This window comes from Tiliqua scincoides, chromosome 4 (assembly GCF_035046505.1).
Source record: "Tiliqua scincoides isolate rTilSci1 chromosome 4, rTilSci1.hap2, whole genome shotgun sequence".
In the NCBI taxonomy this organism is placed as follows: Eukaryota; Metazoa; Chordata; class Lepidosauria; order Squamata; family Scincidae; genus Tiliqua; species Tiliqua scincoides.
This window is the reverse complement of record NC_089824.1, coordinates 149826926-149846029: the sequence shown is the minus strand read 5'-3', so window position 1 is coordinate 149846029 and position 19104 is coordinate 149826926. Positions and strand designations below refer to the sequence as shown.

Below are 19104 nucleotides of genomic sequence, written 5' to 3'. Positions count from 1 at the left end.
AGAAGAGCTACTTTATGAACTCTGCCTTTCATAGTTTGTTATAATGTCGCTGGTATCTCTGTAGTGTAATTATTTATTTGCTATATGTTCTGGATCCTGACTCTCAAATCAAACTTATTAGCACATTAAGTTGCTATTTGATGCATTGTCTGTTTTTTTTTCCCCTTCTCTAGGAAATCTATGATTTATTAAAAGACTTTGATTTGAAGTATTGCTATGTGGACAAAAATAAAAGAACAGGTAAGAACTAGGAACTAAGAAGATAAGAGTGATAAATACATGCAATGTAGTACGTTGGAGTATTTTGATGAAGTCTAGCAACATGAAGTTAAAATGTATCCGCAGTGGGCTGTTTCAGACATAATACCAAACCATGATTTCACCTTGCATGAATGAGTCTTGAAGAACTAAAGAACTGAAGTCTTGAAGAACTAAAGCTTGTATGTGGTCTCTTCCCTCATATACTGCTTCTGGTTTGTGATTATTGCATTTTGTCCAAACTTTATTTATTTATTTATTTATTTATTTATTTACCTGCCTTACTTACTTATAACCCTGCCTTTCCTTTTCCAGAGCAGAGGCCCACGTTAGCTTATAATTTTAAACTTTAAACCAAAACAAATACCCCAATATAAACAAAAATAAAACAATAAATAAACAAAATAAGAGCATACAGCAGCTCAGGGGGCAGACAAATGAAACATCACACTCACGCAAGATTAAACAGAAATATTTAATTTAGAAAACTATAGGAAAGGGACTACAGGCATCCATCTATGTCCATTGGGGTACCATTCCAGCCCCCTGCATATATGGAAACCACAGATACACGGGAACCCTATGTTAACCCCCATGTGCTCCCTTGCCCACTACCTTTGTTTTCTTTTAGTAACACTGGAAATATGAGTGTTTCTTGCTTAACAAGGAACGTTCTTACTTAACTGAATGTACAGGCAAGCAGCCTGCATGCTAGAGGGAGACTAACAAAGCATTAACAGGAAGCAAGAACTGTCCTGCAGATGAGCTAAAGAGGTGACTGTGTGTTGAATACTATTTTTTTCCTGCATGTGCCATATTTAGATTAGCAGTCCACTCAAGATGGGTCTTAGTACTTGCAAGTTGAAAATAGTGCTACAGATGTTAAAACAATTACAAGGGTTGACCTGGCTAGGTGGGCCCTCTGATGGGTATCGGTCCATGACTAGTGTCCATCAGAACATTCCTGACCCTGGAGTAGTCCTATTGAATTTAATGTTGGTGATGTGGTTTGAGGCTAGTAATACGAGGGTCGCCCAGAAAGTAATGCACCACATTTTTTTTCTCAGCCTACAGTAATGGTACGAATGCGAAACTTTAGATATACATTATTTGAATTTTCAGGAGTGCGCACACAAATTTTTGGTTTCTTCAGACAGATAGCGTAGCTGCAGCAGTGTTTCGAAATGGCGTCTATAAGTGATGTACGTTACAAGCAGCGTGTCATCATTGAATTTCTCACTGCGGAGAAAGAAACTGTTGGGAACATTCACAAACGTTTGTGTACAGTTTATGGAGAATCTGCAGTCGACAGAAGTACGGTTAGTCGCTGGGCACAGAGGGTGAGGCCATTAGAAGGCGGTTCGGCAGAGCTCCAAGATTTGCAGCGTTCAGGGTGGCCATCCATGGCTGTCACACCTGACAAGACGCAGCTTGCTGATGTGCTCATTCGCGAGGACCGACACATAACGACTAGGCAGTTGGCGCTGAAGCTGTCAATCAGCAAAGGAAGTGTGGATGCAATCATCCATGCTCTTGATTACTCAAAAGTGTGTGCACGATGGGTTCCGTGCTGTCTTACGGTGGACCACAAATCTCTCAGAAAAAACATTTCTTCTGAGTTGCTGAAACGTTTTGAAGATGAGGGGGAAGCGTTCTTGTCCAGGATTGTGACAGGTGATGAAACCTGGGTTCACCATTTTGAGCCCGAAACAAAACAACAGTCGATGGAATGGCGTCAATCTCCACAGAAGAAAAAATTCAAAGCAACTGCTTCTGCCGGTAAGGTCACGATCACTGTGTTTTGGGACTGTGAGGGCGTCATACTCATTGATGTGATGCCAAGAGGCAGCACCATTAATTCTGAAGCTTATGTGAAGACATTAACCAAACTCAAGAAGCGCTTCCAGTGACTTCGGCGCCATAATAACCCAGGTGAATGTTCGATTCAACATGATAACGCTCGGCCTCACACAAGTTTGAGGACTTCGTAACACATCACTAAACAGGGTTGGACTGTGTTACCCCATCCACCCCACAGCCCTGACCTAGCTCCCTCAGACTTCCACTTGTTTGGGCCATTAAAGGATGCCATTCGCGGAAGACATTTTGAGGATGACGAAGAGGTGATTCGCACAGTGCAGAAATGGCTTTGTGACCAGAACAAGGAGTGGTACCAACAGGGCATACATGCCCTTGTGTCTCGCTGGAGGAAGGCCATAGAGGTGGACGGAGATTACGTGGGAAAATAGGGAGTGTAGAAGAAACATCATTCTTTCTTGTGTGTAAGTTTCATTGTGTTCAATAAATAATTGTTGAAGAAAAAAAATGTGGTGCATTACTTTCTGGGCGACCCTCATATAAAGAGTGGCTCAGATGGTCAATTAAAGTGAGGGAGCTTGTCCTTCTTGATGAATTGCCTCTGTTTCTTGAAGTACTCACATTGTCTGTACAGTAATAGAAGTTTAGAAAAAAACTTGAAGTTGCATCTTGCTATTTATCTATTTTCACGTCACTGAGTGTTAGTTTTATTGCTCCTGTGTGTAGCTTCCTGTTACCCAATTTTTCCTTCAGTCTCCATCTGTGTTAGCTGCAAGAAGAACAATGTGTCTCTCCTTGGCTCAAACCCCTTTCTGTATTGGTTTTAATGACTGGTTCTTTATTGGTTTTTAATGTTCAAGCGCAGTGGGTCCTCTGGCGTGTGCACAGAGCTCCTAAACCAGTGGTTTCCAAACGTATCTGGGTCACGACACCCTGTAGCCTCTTCTTCCCAGCTCAGCCAGGCGCTGCCATCTTGGATCTTGTGAAATCCAAGATGGCAAAGCCGAAATCTCATGAGATCCAAGATGGTGGTTCTCAGGAAAACAGGTAAAAGACATCTGCCACTGGGGACATCCCGTGGCATCCCTATGAGCGTACCACAATACCCGAAGGCAGGGTTGTCCAAACGTTTTGGCAGGGGGGGCCACATCATCTCTCAGACACTGTGTCAGGGGCCAGGGAAAAAAATTAATTTACATTTCAAATTTGAATAAATTTACATAAATGAATATATTAGAGGTGGAACTTATATGAATGAATGACGGTCTTGCAGTAGCTCAAGTTCTATAAAAGACCTTGCAAAGAGCAAGGCCAGCCTTTCCTTTGCTGCTGCTGCATCACAGACGTGAAACAGTAAGCAGTGGAGGAAGCCTTGTCTCACAGCCTACATGAGAGGTAGAACAGTTGTCCTCACACTGAGAGCAGTTGTGTCAGGCCAGTGTGGGCTACACCAAGTCTCCAGAGGGCCACAGGCTCATTGGAAACTGGCAGCTCCCTGTGGGCTGAATTGGGAGTCCCCGAGGACCGCAAGTGGCCCCCAGGCTGGGATTTGAGCACCCCTGCCCTAAGGCTTTGGGAAACCCCTACCCTAAACAACCAAAGCTTCCTGTATTCTGGTGCTGTGAATTGCTCCCACATACATAGAATCTACATGCTGCAGAGTTTTATCCACCAATGAAGTGGGAAGGAATGCCATTGCTTATGTTGGAGCTTGATGCATGTTTTAGAACCCCCCTGTTTGCAAAAATTACTGATTTGTTGATATTCCATTTTAAAAGAACCTCTCCTTAATCTTTTGCAGTTTAAACAGTAGTCAAGTGTGGCATAACCTGAAATGCCACCTGATGCCTGCTCAGGTCCATCTCCTCTACACAAAGAAAACCTCCAAACCTCTTACCACTCTCCTTGCGTACTGCGTTGAAACCTGGAAGTGCATAACTTCTGTGTTTCAAGGCAGCTTGCAAAGAGCATGGTAATTATGGGAATGATTTGCTTCACCTTTAGGTGAGCGAAAAGCAGAATCTGCTGGACACCCACTCCAGCACAAACAAAACATACTTGGATTGAGGAAGGGAGACAGTGGTGGTGGCAGTTTGAGGGAGGTGGCAGTGAACTCAGGGTGAAAGGCATTCTGCTCCCTGACACTTCCACAGTCAATGCCAACTCAGTTGCTGCATGGACAGATCAGTCCTGACAGTCCTGATTTATAAATCAGAATCATGTCACTTAGATACATTGCGGATAAAGTTCCCTAAAACAAATTAGGAAAGTAAACTCATCAATAGAGGTAATTTTTAAGAGATAATATTCTACTTACTAATTTTTCTAATTTGTAAATGTATACAATTTGTAGATATGAAAAAATCTTTCAGACAGATATAATTGCTATGTCCTCATTTAACACAGGGCGCAATCCTAACCCCTTATGTCAGTGCTTTCCTGCACCGGCATAGCGGTGCCAATGGGACGTGTGCTGCATCCTGCAGCTGGGTGTCACTCACGGAGGCCTCCTCAAAGTAAGGGCATGTTCGTTCCCTTACTTCAGAGCTGCATTGCCCTGGAAAGCACTGACATAAGGGGTTAGGATTGCACCCACAGTTACTTTAGCCTAACTCTTCTATGCAGGGTTCTCTCATGACCTAGTAGGTCTTGATGTTAGTTTATGCTCCCTCCAAGTATCTGTTATCCTATTGGTAAACTGTGTTAAATGAGAACAGATACTTGGAGGGAGCATAAACTAACATCAAGACCTACTAGGTCATGAGAGAACCTTGCATAGAAGAGTTAGGCTAAAGTCTAGAATGATATGATGTTGATGTTGAGTATAAAGACCATACTCTTCTCTGTGAGTAATTGCTATAAGATATTCAAAGCTATAGCTCACTTAAAATCTCTTTTTAAATAGAGCGTCTGTTATGTTTATAATTTATTTAGAAACATTTAGACTCAGGATAGCATAACCTCTGATTATTCAGGCTTGAAAGAAAATGTTAACATTCCTGATTCTCACTGGTATCAACTTACCACTCAGTTTCACTTCTGCTTGAGCTTTGGTGTTCAGTAGAAACAGATGATTAATAGGCAATCTGGAATAAAATATGTTTTCTGTTTTAAGCAGTAATCTTGCAACCAGAGCTTCCTGGAATTGAATGTCAGGAAAATACTCTATTGAAATATAATATGTCAGCAATAACTTAAAAGGCTATGGTGTTCTAGACAGCACAGTCACTACCTAGCTACAGCATGGCATTTCTTTATGCAGAACACTATATGCAAAAAAAGGAGTGAATATGGAACTGAATAGGCATATTCCATGTTGCTTTAGTTTTTATTGAAACTCTCACAAATGGCTTGTGCCGTTAATAGCAGCGCTAATAATCTTTTTAAAAAAGTTATAAGAAAACTAATAAAATAGTTATTTTTAATATATTAAAATTATTATTTACTTTTATATTTAAATATATTATATATTATTATATATCATTGTATTATAAAACAACTGAGATATGCTCCTTCCTAAAAATAGTCTCCCTTGACCCACTGGTTTTAACCTTCAAGGCCTTTAACAGCTTGGGACCAATCTGAAGGACTGTCTTCTACAATATAGATCGGCTGATCCTCTAAGATCCTCAGAAAAAGCCTTTCTTCTCTTGACTGAAGTGAGAGCAGCAGTGGTGAAAGGAAGAGCCTTCTCAGTGGTGGCAACTTAAATGTGAAATTCTCTCTTGGGCAAACTACGACTAGCCCCTTCCCCAGACAGTTTCCTACAGGGCTTGAAGACTTGTTTGTTTGTATGGGTTTCAGTGGTTGGTAGGATAGGGGAGAGGTTTGATAGGGGATAGTGAGAGGGGTCTACTATCTGTTGTCTTGTGTTTTTAGCTGCTGCTATTAGGTTTTTATGTGTGGCTTTAATATGTGATTTTATTAGGCATGTATATACATACAAATTACATTACTTTGGGGAAAGCGGTATATAAATTTGCAAATAAAATATTTAAAAAGCAAAAGCTTCAAATATGCTTTTATTACTTTTGAAAAGTAAGCATTGCTTATATGCTATGGTTGCACTGTTGTCACTTCATAAAACAGATGACTATTTATGTGATACTGATTAGCTTAGGAATGCTGGCTCCAAGTGTTTGTGTTATTGACTATCTTCCTGTCTAGGGTTCTTCTGATCATTTGTTTAATTTATCTTAGATACTCACCTATAGTAAGTAAAATTTTTGCCAAGTAATCAAGCTCAAATTATCACTTCGCCTGATCTCCCAGTCAATCAGAGGGCAGAGCCTTTCAGCTCTGAAAAGTTTCTTCATGCTAAAGCAGGCTCCTTTGTTTCTATAGTAATTTTCCAGGAAAATTCCAGCCAAAGTTCCAGTGCAAAGTTAACCTTTTATTCTCCTCCTTTGCAAATGCTGCTGCAACCTGGTTCCTTTTTGCAAATGCATGCATTTGGCAGAGGTCTTTTTTTTTTCCAACACCAGGATGGGATCCTCCTTTCCATTTGAAATGATGTCACAGGCTACAATTCAGTGCACCATTATTTAAGAATAACTCCAATGGAAAGCAGTGGGTCTACTTCTGAGTAAAAAGAATTGCAAACATATGCAGCTGCATCTCTCTGCTGTGAATTGAATTGCACACTCCCAGTTATGTGTTGTAAGTTGTATGTTATATGTAGAGCATCTGGCTTAACATGCCAGACACGTTAAAGGTGGATTTGATTCATGGATCTCCTGCAGTGGTTCCCAACCTTTTTCACTTGCATATCCCTTGGCAGCCCATTTCTATAAATTGTACCCTTCATATTAGCTAAATGTTTGTAATTAATAATACAAACCCTGACTTATCCGACTTATCCGACTTAACCCTGACGTATCCGAGGGTCATAGAAAATTCCATGATTGTTGGTTCAAAACCTGCCCTCAGCTTATCTGTGGGATCTACTTATAGAAAAGTGTCTACAGTATATCTTGCTCTATCCCCTAACATCAGTGTGGTGTACCACAACTTTTCTATGTTTATAGTTCTGTCCTTAAGGGGCTGACAATTTTTAAAAAAATTGACAAGGGAGTAATTAAAAACACCAGATAAACATTTTTACAACGTCATTATCATTTTATTTAAAAACAAAGCCACCAAACACCTACTTTGCACCAAATTGAAGGGCCAAACGTGCATTTGTTGGGAGAGGGGTTGCCAAGTGGGATGGGATGGGTGAAAGTCACAGCTTAGTCCTAGGTGTCATGGTGATGAAGTCTCTGATCTCTGCCCAGGAGCTGGTGTGTCAGTAGGACTGACACCCAGGTAAATTTGTACAGAATTGTAATCTTAATGGTAATATCACCTGCATGCTTTGTCTCAGGTAGCTCTTAAGAAAGATCATGGCTTAGGGCCCAATCCTTTCCAATTTCCCAGTGCTGGTGCAGCCACACTGATGGGGCGTGCACTGCATCCTGTGGTAGGGAGGCTGTCACAGAGTCCTCCTCAAGGTAAAAGAACAGTTGTTCCCTTACCTTGGGGCTGCATCGTGGCAGCACTGGTGCTGGAAATTTGGGTAGGATCGGGCCCTCAGAGATTAACATCTAGACCAGAGATTTGCAACCTTTTTCATCTCACAGCACACTGGCAAGGCACTAAAATGGTCAAGGCACACCACCAGTTTTTTGACAATTGATAAGGCTCACTGTGCTGCCAATGGGGGGCTCACATCCCCCAATAGTCCTATTGATAAATTACCCTCTCCCAAATTCCCACTGCACACCGCAGGACCATTCACAACACACCAATGTGCCATGGCACAGTGGTTGAAAATGGCTGATCTAGACAAATTTACCTTCCGCTGAGCCTAATGCTATCTCTTCTCTAAAGTCTTTTTGAAAAAAGTTTCAGAGAGCACCTGAACACTCCTGCAAACTATGTTACTGCTCCTTCTCTGGGAGATATCCTGAATCCCCTGACCCCCCTCAACTGCACTCCTGATGCACCACTGCTCCGAAGCACAACTCACTCCCACGTGTGGTGGTAATGCTGTCTCTAGAGTTCTGTCCAGGATGGTAGGTAGATGTTGACTTATAAATCTTGGAATGCTCCTGGAGCAAGATAGTGCCATAGCTTTCCAACATTCTGTAATATGCCACAAAATATTGTCATGAGCCATGTCTGTAAAGCTTCTAAGCTTCTCATGCTTCCACAACTTATCACCTGACATACAAATTATGGCTGGATTAAAAAAGAAATTATCCCTCTGACTTTTCCAGACTTGTTCAAATTATAACAAAAGATGACAATATTTAAAATATAGGTGAAACTTTGGAAACCTACACTGCAATATGCAAGTCCACAAAATTAGCCAACTTTGCTTAAATTGCAGTTGTCCAAAACTCTTTGTTATGACAATGTCTTGTGCTTGTTTTGTAGCTTTTTGTCAGATAACCATACATGCAAAACATTATCCTAACAAGAAAATCTGAGAGTTAATTGTCCAATATTTTTCTTAGATGTTTTCAAATTATTAAGTAAGAGTATGTTCTACTTTATGGTGCTGAAGCTATGCAGCAGCATTTCAGCAGTAACTTTAAAAAGTTGTGGAGTACGGTTATCAGTGGCGTCACTAGGATTCGTGTCACCCGCTGCAGGAGGCCTGCGCGTCACCCCATGTAGTGGGCGGGGCAACGCCCAGGTGGGCGTGGTGTTGTACCATCGCCCCGCCCCCACCAGTTTTTTTGGCTATACCTTTTGTTAGAACACAGATATTTCAATGTGGTTTGTTTCGTTGCATTCTGCATGAAATGATGCATTGATTGATATATAACATGATAGTATTATTCCTCCAAATTCTGATTTTAGTGATTTTGAAAACTTGTAGAGTCTCACACAAACGCACACACCCCGTGTCAACTTACTAACAACTTTCTGCAGCAGTTCTCAAACTTTTAGCACTGGGATCCACGTTTTAGAATGACAATCTGTCCAGGACCATTGGAAGTGATGTCATGGCCAGAAGTGACATCATCAAGCAATTAAAATAAATAATTATAAATAATTAAAATAAAATAATTAAATAAGGGAGAGCCAGTCCTGTTCCACCAAGTGAATCTACTCTGAAGTAAGTCCTATTGTGGTCAATGGGGCTTATTCTCAGGAAAGTGTGGGTAGGATTGCAGCCTGTGAGCCCAATCCTATGCATGTCTACTCTGAAGTAAGTCCCATAGTGGTCAATGGGGCTTACTCTGTAGTCTGCCTGCAATAACAACCCCCCAAAAAGAATCAGTGAGATTTCCAGCCCTACCCAGTGCCCAGTTTAAAGTTCTTCTATTTCAGGTATACCCATATAAAGACCCACCTGGCTTTGCAAGTGCAAAATAGAAAACTTTCCCCTTACCATTTAAGCCTCTTTTTTGTTCTGTTTGGGGGGGGGGGGAAGGCTGCTTTCTGTCGCACTCCAGCTCCATCGGATTAGGACCTTCTGGTGTTCTCACATTCCCCTTTGCTGGCCTGACCACCAGCCAAGGCACGTCTGCCTACTTGTGAGTAAATGCAACTGTGAGGCTGCTTTGCTTTCCATTGGGCTCCATAGACTGGGAGGCAGGCAGCTGGGAGGGAGGAACTTCCTTCTCTGGTGTTTTGCGGGGCTGCACTCATTGGATGAGGACCATTCTGACGTCCTTGGAGCCTCTCAGCCTGCGACTAAGGCAAGTCCGCCTACTCGCGAGTAAACGCGGCCGCGTGTCTTTGTTTCGGACTCAGACTCGCAGCTGGGAGGGGGGTGCTTCCCGGGTGTTTTTGGGGGCTGCATTCATTGGATCGTAACCATTCTGGTGTCGTTGGATTCCTGTCAGCCTGCCCTTTCCGACAGACTACTGCAAGTATGCCTACTCGTGAGTAAACGCATGATACGGCTCACTTTCACTTTCCATAGGGCTCCATGCATTTTTTCCTTCCGGTTTTTTTGCCATAACTTTTGAATGAAAGGAGCGATTTCAGTTCTGTTTTTTGCACTGCACTTCGCTGGCCATTCTGCATCCAATGGTGTATGTCATGATACATTAGCTCCTAATCCCACAAAGTTAGGGCATCCTCCCCAGGGTGCGTCACCCCCCCGGCGCGTCACCTGGTGCAGCCCACACACCCCCGCACCCTCCTAGTGACGCCAGTGACAGTTATGACAATATGGCAGATTTTGACAAAAGAACTATGATTGTAATTTTAAATCTTTGTATTTTTTTAAAATTCTGAATCAAACCATCTTTGAGTTGTTTCCAGAGAATTGTGAGTGGCTCCTCTGAGCTGGAGCCAATCAGTGATCCTGAAAACTGAACCTGAGGGTCAGCAGGAATAGTGCGGACTATAAGGAATAGTGCGGAATGTGGAGGGTCAGCAGTAAATGCCCTCTGTTCACAAACAGAAATACATTTTGACTTGTGCAGACACTTCTGGATCCAACCCAGTATACCAACTGTAGTTTTAGTATATATTCCTTTTAAGGTATTGCAAAAGCCATGTATCCATCTTGTAATGCTTGCCCTCTTCTTGTTGAAGAATTTACTATCAAGCTAACACTGATACTGAAGAAGAATTTTGATAGGCTTTGTAAAAATGTTGCTGGTTTTGCTGTCTTCCAGCTTTTGTTACTCTGCTGAATGGGGAGCAAGCTCAGAATGCAATACGGCTGTTTCACCATCATTCTCTTCGTGGAAAAGAAATATCGGTGCAGCTTCAGCCAACTGATGCCTTGCTCTGCATTACCAACTTGCCCACCTCCTACACACTGCAAGAGTTTGAAGAGTTGGTGCGGTCCTATGGCAATGTTGAAAGATATTTTCTTATTTATAGTGAAGTTACTGGCTATTCAAAAGGTTATGGTTTTGTGGAGTACATGAAAAAGGATTCTGCTGCTAAAGCTAGGTTGGACCTTCTAGGAAAACAGTTAGGTGGATATGTCCTTTTTGCCCAATGGATGGATGTTAACCAGTTAACTTCAGAACTCATACATTCAAAGTGCCTTTGCGTGGAAAACCTCCCTATAGACTACACTGATGGAGAAAATCTACTGCAGACTTTTTCATCTAAACATAAGCCTGTTTTTTGCCAGGTATGCAGAAATGTAGATCTTTGAAATCCAAAGTTCTGTCTGTGGATTTCATGCTTTGATACAGTGTTTGCATGTCCTTTTTCTTCTTTGTTTGATTTGCAGTTTAATGTGTTCAGGCTAGTAAATGATTATGCTATGTTCATGATAGTGCCAGGAGAAGTATAAAGGATTTAGTGAATTTGGTCTGGTCTATGTTTGTCACTTGGAAATTACCTAAAAGACCCATTTGGGCTACTGCAATTCCCAACATTTGCAGAAATGTAACCTTAGGGAGCTGCTTTGGGAAAAATTTTTATTTTGTAAGTTCACTTGACTATAATAAAATGTCATGGGGGGTATAGTGAAAAACCATAAAAAAGTTCCTTCACCACATCAAATGACAGCTACAGAATTCATCTTAATTTAGGAAAAATGTACATAACACTGAAAGAGACAGCAATAAAATTTCTGGTTGAAACATATTTCACAATTTTAATACTGCTTTTTTCATTCCTGGGAAAGAGCTATAAGTCAGTGCTAAAGTATATGCTTTGCATAGAGAAAGTTCACATTGAAATTGTCTTGACTACCAGGGCTACGAAAAGCCTTTTGTCTATGATCTTGGAGAGCCAAGGAATTGGGCTAGAAGATAATCCAAATCATTTTTGATTGGTATAAGGTCATTTCATATCTTCACACTTCTTCCTAGGATTACTGGAGGATAACCCAGCATAGCTGAGCATAAAACAGAAATGTGTAGCCCAATTAAACATTTTGGCAATCTGAATTTTGTGATTTATTCTTTAACATAACTTCCAATCTTTGAGAGGTGGGCAATATTTTGTTCAGTCTAATCTCCAGGTGTGATCCTTTCTTTACTTTCTTCAATTAGCATTCTTTTATTTTTCTTCAGATATGTTGTCTTCAGCTGTTCTTTTACTTTTGGTCTGCTTGTACACAGATGCTGTTTCTCTAAACATTAGCCAATCTTGTTTATGCATAGTTTCTCTCCCCCCTCCCCCGCAACCTACATTGCTTCATTTCTGTTTGACCTGTGGAAATAGTGCCTAAGAATTTATAGACATGTTACATATTTTCATTTGTAGTATATTGTGTATTGACAGATTCTGAGACAACTCTGGTTGCCAGGTATTGTTTAGGAGTCTTCAGTACGTTTTGATAGTTTGCTCAGGTGGATAGTACCTACAGTACTAAGTTTTTAACATTGCTTCATTGTGATAGGGCAAAATGAGCAGCTGTGGAATGTTCATCAAAGGGCAAAGGCTTTCAATTGGCATTAAATGAGCTCTGTATTTCCTGTGGGCATTATCTGAGTAGATACATAATTATTTTAAACTTTCTTAAAATACCTACTTTGGTTTGATAAGGATAAATGGAGCCTATTTGACAGTATAAATATAACCCTTTTAATTTTTTTGGCTGTTCTTCTAGTTTAATATGTTAATTCTCTTTACCAATCATTGTTGTTAAGCAAAACATCCAACCAGTAATCCCTGCTTTTTGCTAGCTGATTAAATAATTATGTCAAACTGACACCATCTGTGTCATATGTGGGTTATTTTAGGGTCTCCTTAAGTGAGCATAAAGGCAACTGAAGTATGTGAAAACTAATGGCAGTAATCCAGAAGAAAGCACATGCTGTATGCCCCCCTATGTGTGTGTTTTCCTTGTTGCACAGCAGAACTATCACTGAAATGCAAGCAGCTTTTGCAGAAAACTGTTTAAAAAGTAGCTTCTGGTGTGTTTTCAGCAGCATTGTCTCCTATTCTGTAAAAGAGATTGAAAGCTATGCCTTGCACATGTGCAAAACAGTTTCCTGTATGCCAGTAACCGAGGTGTTAAAACTAAATATATACTATTCAGCTAGGATTTCATTAACTTTCACAAATGTCCTACCTTTTCTTTTACCTAGAATTAAAAAAGAAGATGGTATATGAAAATAAGTAGTATTCCTTTTACCACCAGATTGAAAGATAAAGGAAAATGTGCCCATTTGAAAAGAAATTTCCAGTGTAATTGTGTATTTCAATACTCTATAAAATAACTGTCAGATTCATTTCATAGCTCAAATTCTTCATCAGATTAGATGGCAAAGCAGGAGTAATTCAAGTACAGTGCAACACAGTTGTCATCTGCAAAATACTTGTGTATTAAATTTAGCTTGAAGTAACAGTGATCTGTTATGCAGTTTGGTACTGGAAATGATGAAGATTTGCATGTGTTTGAGGTAGAGGAGAATAATAATATTTGGAAAGTTTACAGAAACATATGTACTTTATTCATTCTGTTGTGAAATGTCCCTTCAGCTTGCTCAATATGAAGATAGCTCTGTTGGTGGCTTTGCAGTCATTGAGTATGAAACGGCAGAGCAGGCGGAAGAAGTACAGCAAAGCACAGATGGCCTGATTATAAAGGGGAGAAAAGTACATGTATCTTATTGTGCTCCTGGAGCTCCAGGACGAGGTACCCTTGCAACGTTTATAGCAGCACAGCGTATGGTAAGAGTTTCCGTCACTGGAGAAAAACATGTGGAAAATGCATTGATGATTAAGGGCCCAATCCTATCCAACTTTCCAGCACTGGTGCAGCCAAAAATGCATTGATGATTAAGGGCCCAATCCTATCCAACTTTCCAGCACTGCTGCAGCCACAGTGCAGCCCCGAGGTAAGTGAACAAATGTTAGCCATTTAGTTATTTGATTTTTCTCTGTAAACCGCTTTGTGAACTTTAGTCAAAAAGCGGTATATAAATACTGTTAATAATAATAATAATAATAATGTTCCCATACCTTGAGGAGGCCTTTGTGACTGCCTCCCCACCTCAAGATGTAGCGCACACCCCATTGGCACGACTGCACTAGCACTGGAAAATTGGATAGGATTTGGCCTTAATTTTGCTGCACACACACAACTGTGTGGTATAGTTATACAATTATTCTTATCTTTTGGGACAATAGATTGCTATGTTGGTTGTGATAACTATTCCTTAAAATGTAGATATGTCTTGTGTATTGATCCTCCATGTGATGCTGTGGCCTTTTCAAATTTTATTTCTTGTGTCTATCAGACTTTCTATTCACATATAAAATAATTGTTCTTGTCAGGCTTGCTTGAACTATGAGCCCATTCTATAATAAACCACCTTCAAATCTGAGCTGAAATATCTGTTCTGAGAAAATATTTTCCTTGCTGAATTATTGGGTATAACTAGTTATGCGACGTTTAGTGATATTCCGACCAACAATGTACCGCAAATGCGATGGTCCATCTTTGGTTTACTGTACAGTAGCTGAAAACTGCTTGTCTTTGTGTTCTGTTGTCATTAGGAGGCCTTTTCTGGGTCACGCCAGGCTTCCATGGGCCTCAGAATGGCCCACAGAAGCTTCCAGAAGTTAATCCAGCCCATTTACCTGGGACAACTTGCCTGGGAAGTCATAACATAAAAAGAAAGATTGCTTACTTGTAAATGTTCCTGAAGCGGCATTCTCTCTAGTCACAAATCCCTTCCTTCATAAGCACATACACAATAACTGAAATTAGAATGGTTGAAGGGAAGAGTTGGGAGTACTTCTCTCTTCTGCCAGAGCTTTAAAAGTTTCCAAGATGTAGTTTGTATGTTCTAATCTCATATGTGTGCTAATTCCATGAGCAAGACAGCTGCTCGAAGCACAACATATAGGTAAACAGACTTATTTTATAGAATGTACTATAGAATTTTATAGAATGTTTCCAACTTAAGTCTGTCTTTTTTTCCTCTTCTTCCTGTGTTCAAGATGAGGAACAACAGAAAGGGTCTGCTTCCAGACCCAAATGCAGCACAGATTATGAAAAGCTTCAATAGCCCAGCAATGTTACAGATGATGTTGCAACCCCAGTTACGTGGATATGCTAATAAACTTGGTAAGCTTTGGAAAAAAAAATGAACATTTACCTTGGTGATGTAGTAATACAGCAGCTTCAGCTTACTCAGAGGTAACAGAAAGATAGTCTGTAGCTAATTAGGGTCAAAAGCAGGTCTGTCTTAAGACTGTATTTACCCCAGGTGCAGAAATTAGGGTTGGGTTCTGATTTTTAAAAGCAAAAGGGTTGCAAGGGTACAGACTCCTCTCCGCACTTCCAGGTTACTTTCCTGGAATCTGCCCTCAGCATTACTTTTCATTTGAGTGGACTTTAGGAAGTCAGCCAAGAGAAAAGTACTTAGATGGGTTGCAGGGGATTTAAATAGAGGGAGCTATACTTTCCACATGTGCACCTTAAATCAGACATCTCTCCCCCCCACTTCCTGTACAATTTGTGGCAGATCTGGTTTTAAGCATATGGACTTGCTGTTTTAATATCCTATTGGCTCTTAGAAATACTTTGTGATGTTCTGCAGAGTTGTGTTCTAATATAGTCAGTCTGCATTTTACATACAATTGACTTGTGCAAATTCAAGTATACTACTACATATTAATTTGGCCAACCCCCCCACCACAAGACAGAGAAAAACAGTTCAAATAGTGCAGACGATTCTGTCTACCATTCAACTTACTTTGTTTATGCTCAGGAGTAAGCTTGAAATGAGAGAACAAAGCTGCTGTACTGTCAGTTGTCTCCGTTTTCACATGTCTCTCATATTGTGCTTTTAGATCTTAGAGACTGTATGTATTTGTTGGATTTAAGGGATTTTTGACTAATATGTGACTTTAGCTTTATGTACCAACCTTAGAACATAACCCTTGCATTAGATGCAGGCTGACTACTGAAGTGCAGAGAAGTGGGTGGGTGGGTAAGCCCTGTTTTATGAGCATACTTACACAACTCTGGGTCCAACCCACAGTAGTTCTATACTCAAGGGTGTCTCATTGCCATGAAAGCAGGAGAAGATGGAATGGAAAGCCTCCTAGCTTTCCTTTATATAAGCAGAATTATAATTTTTGCTGGCATACTACTACATTCAAAAGTGGAGCTTCTGAAAATTGTAATAATCTCTTGGGTGTATAAAGAACTTCCATTGTTTGTATATTTAAAAGTTTTATACCTCGCCTTTTCTTGGGAAACGCCCAAGCAGCTCATGATGCCCTGTTGTTTACATGTGTCATAAGGCAAAACTATTTGAAAAGTGATGGGAAATGCATTTCAGCCATTTATTCATTATTTTATCTCAACATAGATGGAATTTTGCTATATTTGTAATCAATATGACAACCTTTTATGTCTTCTAAAGCAGTTCTTGGTGCTCCCATGACTTTACCTCCTCTTATAAGCCCATCAGTCAACCCAGCTTTTTTGCATTTGAACAAAGTTCATCAGGTATGTTTCAGATTATATAAATGTATTTGTGAAGCATTTGTGATGACATTTCTGTGTCAGCTAAAGCAAATGTCATACAAGAACTTAAAATAAGTGTGAGTTGGGGGTTATTTTACTAGATTGAGATTTCTTGCACTGTATAATTATCTTTGTTTTTATTTGTCACTTGAGCATTTAACTGCATGCGACATGTGAAAATGTGTTAGCAAAGTCCAATTGCCGCCGTCCTTGCTGCAAAGCAGCAGTTTGGAGTAGGAACACAGCATGTGTGAATGTGTGCTTACCTCTTCCTCTGTTCACCACTTGATTTGCATAACTGCAAAGAATTCTCATAGTATGTAAATGAGGCTGCTTAGATTTGGGAAACTGAATTATAGCAACCATAAGTAGTATACTGCAGACACTCATCCACAAGATGATCCCACAGGTAAGTCAAGGGCAGGCTTTGAGCCAACAATCATGGAATTTTCTATGACCCTCCGATAAACTGAGGGTTAAACTTAGGGGAGTGTCTGACTATAGTTTTGTCTGATTTTACGGGAGGCCAGATCCTGAAAAATAACCTACCACTAATTGTTACCTAAGAACTGTAGTCTCTAATTTATTAAAAACCTAGTAAAAGATCATAAGGTATATTTTTATTCTTTTAAAATTCTGGTCTTCATCACCTTTTTGTAAACACTATCAGAGTAAGTTCACTGCAGACAACATACCAGTAAAACAGTGGTTCCCAACCTGGTATTCACGTACTCCCAGGGACACTCAACAGGACCTTTAGGGGTACTTGAAAAAGAATGGAATAATGGCAGAGAAGGGTAGGTCATGCTCCAGAATACCTTGCAAGTCCTGCCTTGCAAGGACCAGCAAGGCAGGAAGGGAGGTAGCTAGTTGGCCGTGAAAGCCCCACCAATAGCTAGTTTTTAGTCATCAATTCATGTATGAACCAGTGACTGAAAACCAGCACAGTAAAAAAGTTGAAACATAATATGGAAAGTGATCGATCATCCAGAATTTCTCAGCAAACTTCTGGTGCAAAACAGTACAAAGGCAGAGTCTTCTGTTCCTCAAACAGATAAAAAGAGAAAACACTGTGATAAATACATGAAGTCTGGGCTTTCATATAGAGGCGATGAGGGTTTGTCTTACTAATTACAAACATTTTGCTAACGTGAAGGGTACAATTTATAGAAATGGGCTGCCAAGGGATATGCAAGTGAAAAAGGTTGGGAACCACTGCAGGAGAACCATGAATCAAATCCACCTTTAAGGTGGACAGGAGGATAACCATGAATCAAAGACACCTTTAAGGTGTCTGGTGTGTTAAGCCAGAAGCTCTACATATGACATACAACCCATAACACATAACTGAGAGTGTGCAATTCAATTCACAGCAGAGAGATGAGATATTTGCAACCCTTTTTACTCAGAAGTAGACCCACTGCTTTCCATGGGTGTTATTCTGAAGTAAAGGTGCACTGAATTGTAGCCTGGGAAGGAGGGTCCCATCCTGGTGTTTCAAAAAGCAGACCTGCTTTGCAAGCATTTGCCAAGCAGAACCAGGCTGCAGCAGAAGGAATAAAAGGTTAACTTTGGCTGGAATTTCCCAGTTGCTTTAGAAACAAATTGCTTCTAAGGAGCTGTGCCTGGCTGCTGCTTAAGAAATGAAACTTTTCATAGTTGAAAGGCTCTGCCCTCTGATTGACCCAGAGATCAGGTGAAGTGATAATTGGAGCTTGATTACTTTGCAAAATTTTTACATACTATAATATGTAAGAGTATCTAGTAGTATCTAGGAGTAGGTAGATACCTACAGGCAGTAATTTTTGCATTTTGGAATGTGTCAACAAATATAGATGTTTGCTCTTCAGACCTCATTATAGAGAAACCCCAATGAATGATGGCAACCCAAACATACTGCTTTTTACTGTTGAAAAAGATCATAGAATATGTATATCCTGTGCTTGCGTTTCTTGTATTGAAAAAGCAACTCGTCGCCTGATGTGTGTTATTTTGTGATCTTGCCAATTATACTTCCTTAGAAAGCTACAGGAATGCACTCCCCCCCCCAAACTTCTGTGAAAGGGAGACATGTTGCACCTAATAAGAGTCTGATGAAACCTGACTGCTGCCTTGGCTTGAGTGTGCCACAAGTTGGTGCTTTTATTTTATCAACAGATTATTCTTTTGTAATGTTTAAAACTTTTGATTTTAATTAGTAGTTAAGCCTGACCCAGAAAGCTGAATTTATGTGACAACCAATCAGCTGGGTGTTTCTTGAACTGCATACTTCTGGTACCTTTTTGTTGAAAGTTATTTTTACACTTCCATAATGGCAGATCTGATTGCTGTGGTTTCCTTGAAACACAATGTGTTTCTGTAATTGACTGAAGAAATTGGCAGCTGTCTAGATCAGTGTTTACTTGATGAACAATAGTTCAACTCCCTTTCAAATATATATATATTTAAGCAATGTTTTTTGCTTGGTGGAGTTATCATTTCAGAATCATCTTTCTAAACAAGCATGGAGGGGAGGGAAAACAATTTAAAGACTTTGTGGTTCAAAATGGTTGTTTAGGACACTTTAGTAAGTAGGATAGAGAAATAGAAGTAAATAGGTATTTGAATAGTTCATTAAATAAATC

The 19104-nt window shown here is 40.2% G+C and overlaps 1 protein-coding gene across 2 annotated transcripts in view; it reads left to right on the top strand.

Annotated features, from left to right (window-relative positions):
- RAVER2 (ribonucleoprotein, PTB binding 2) overlaps window positions 1–19104 on the top strand; it is a 49433-nt gene that overhangs the window by 11914 nt on the left and 18415 nt on the right. Inside the window, exons 2-6 of one of the 2 annotated variants that reach the window (XM_066625089.1) lie at window positions 174–240; window positions 10701–11170; window positions 13477–13668; window positions 14944–15070; window positions 16380–16462. In XM_066625089.1, coding sequence (XP_066481186.1) covers window positions 174–240; window positions 10701–11170; window positions 13477–13668; window positions 14944–15070; window positions 16380–16462 — 939 coding nt within the window. Of the gene's footprint in view, window positions 1–173; window positions 241–10700; window positions 11171–13476; window positions 13669–14943; window positions 15071–16376; window positions 16463–19104 lie in introns of both variants that reach the window. The other variant, XM_066625088.1, reaches the window with a different exon arrangement.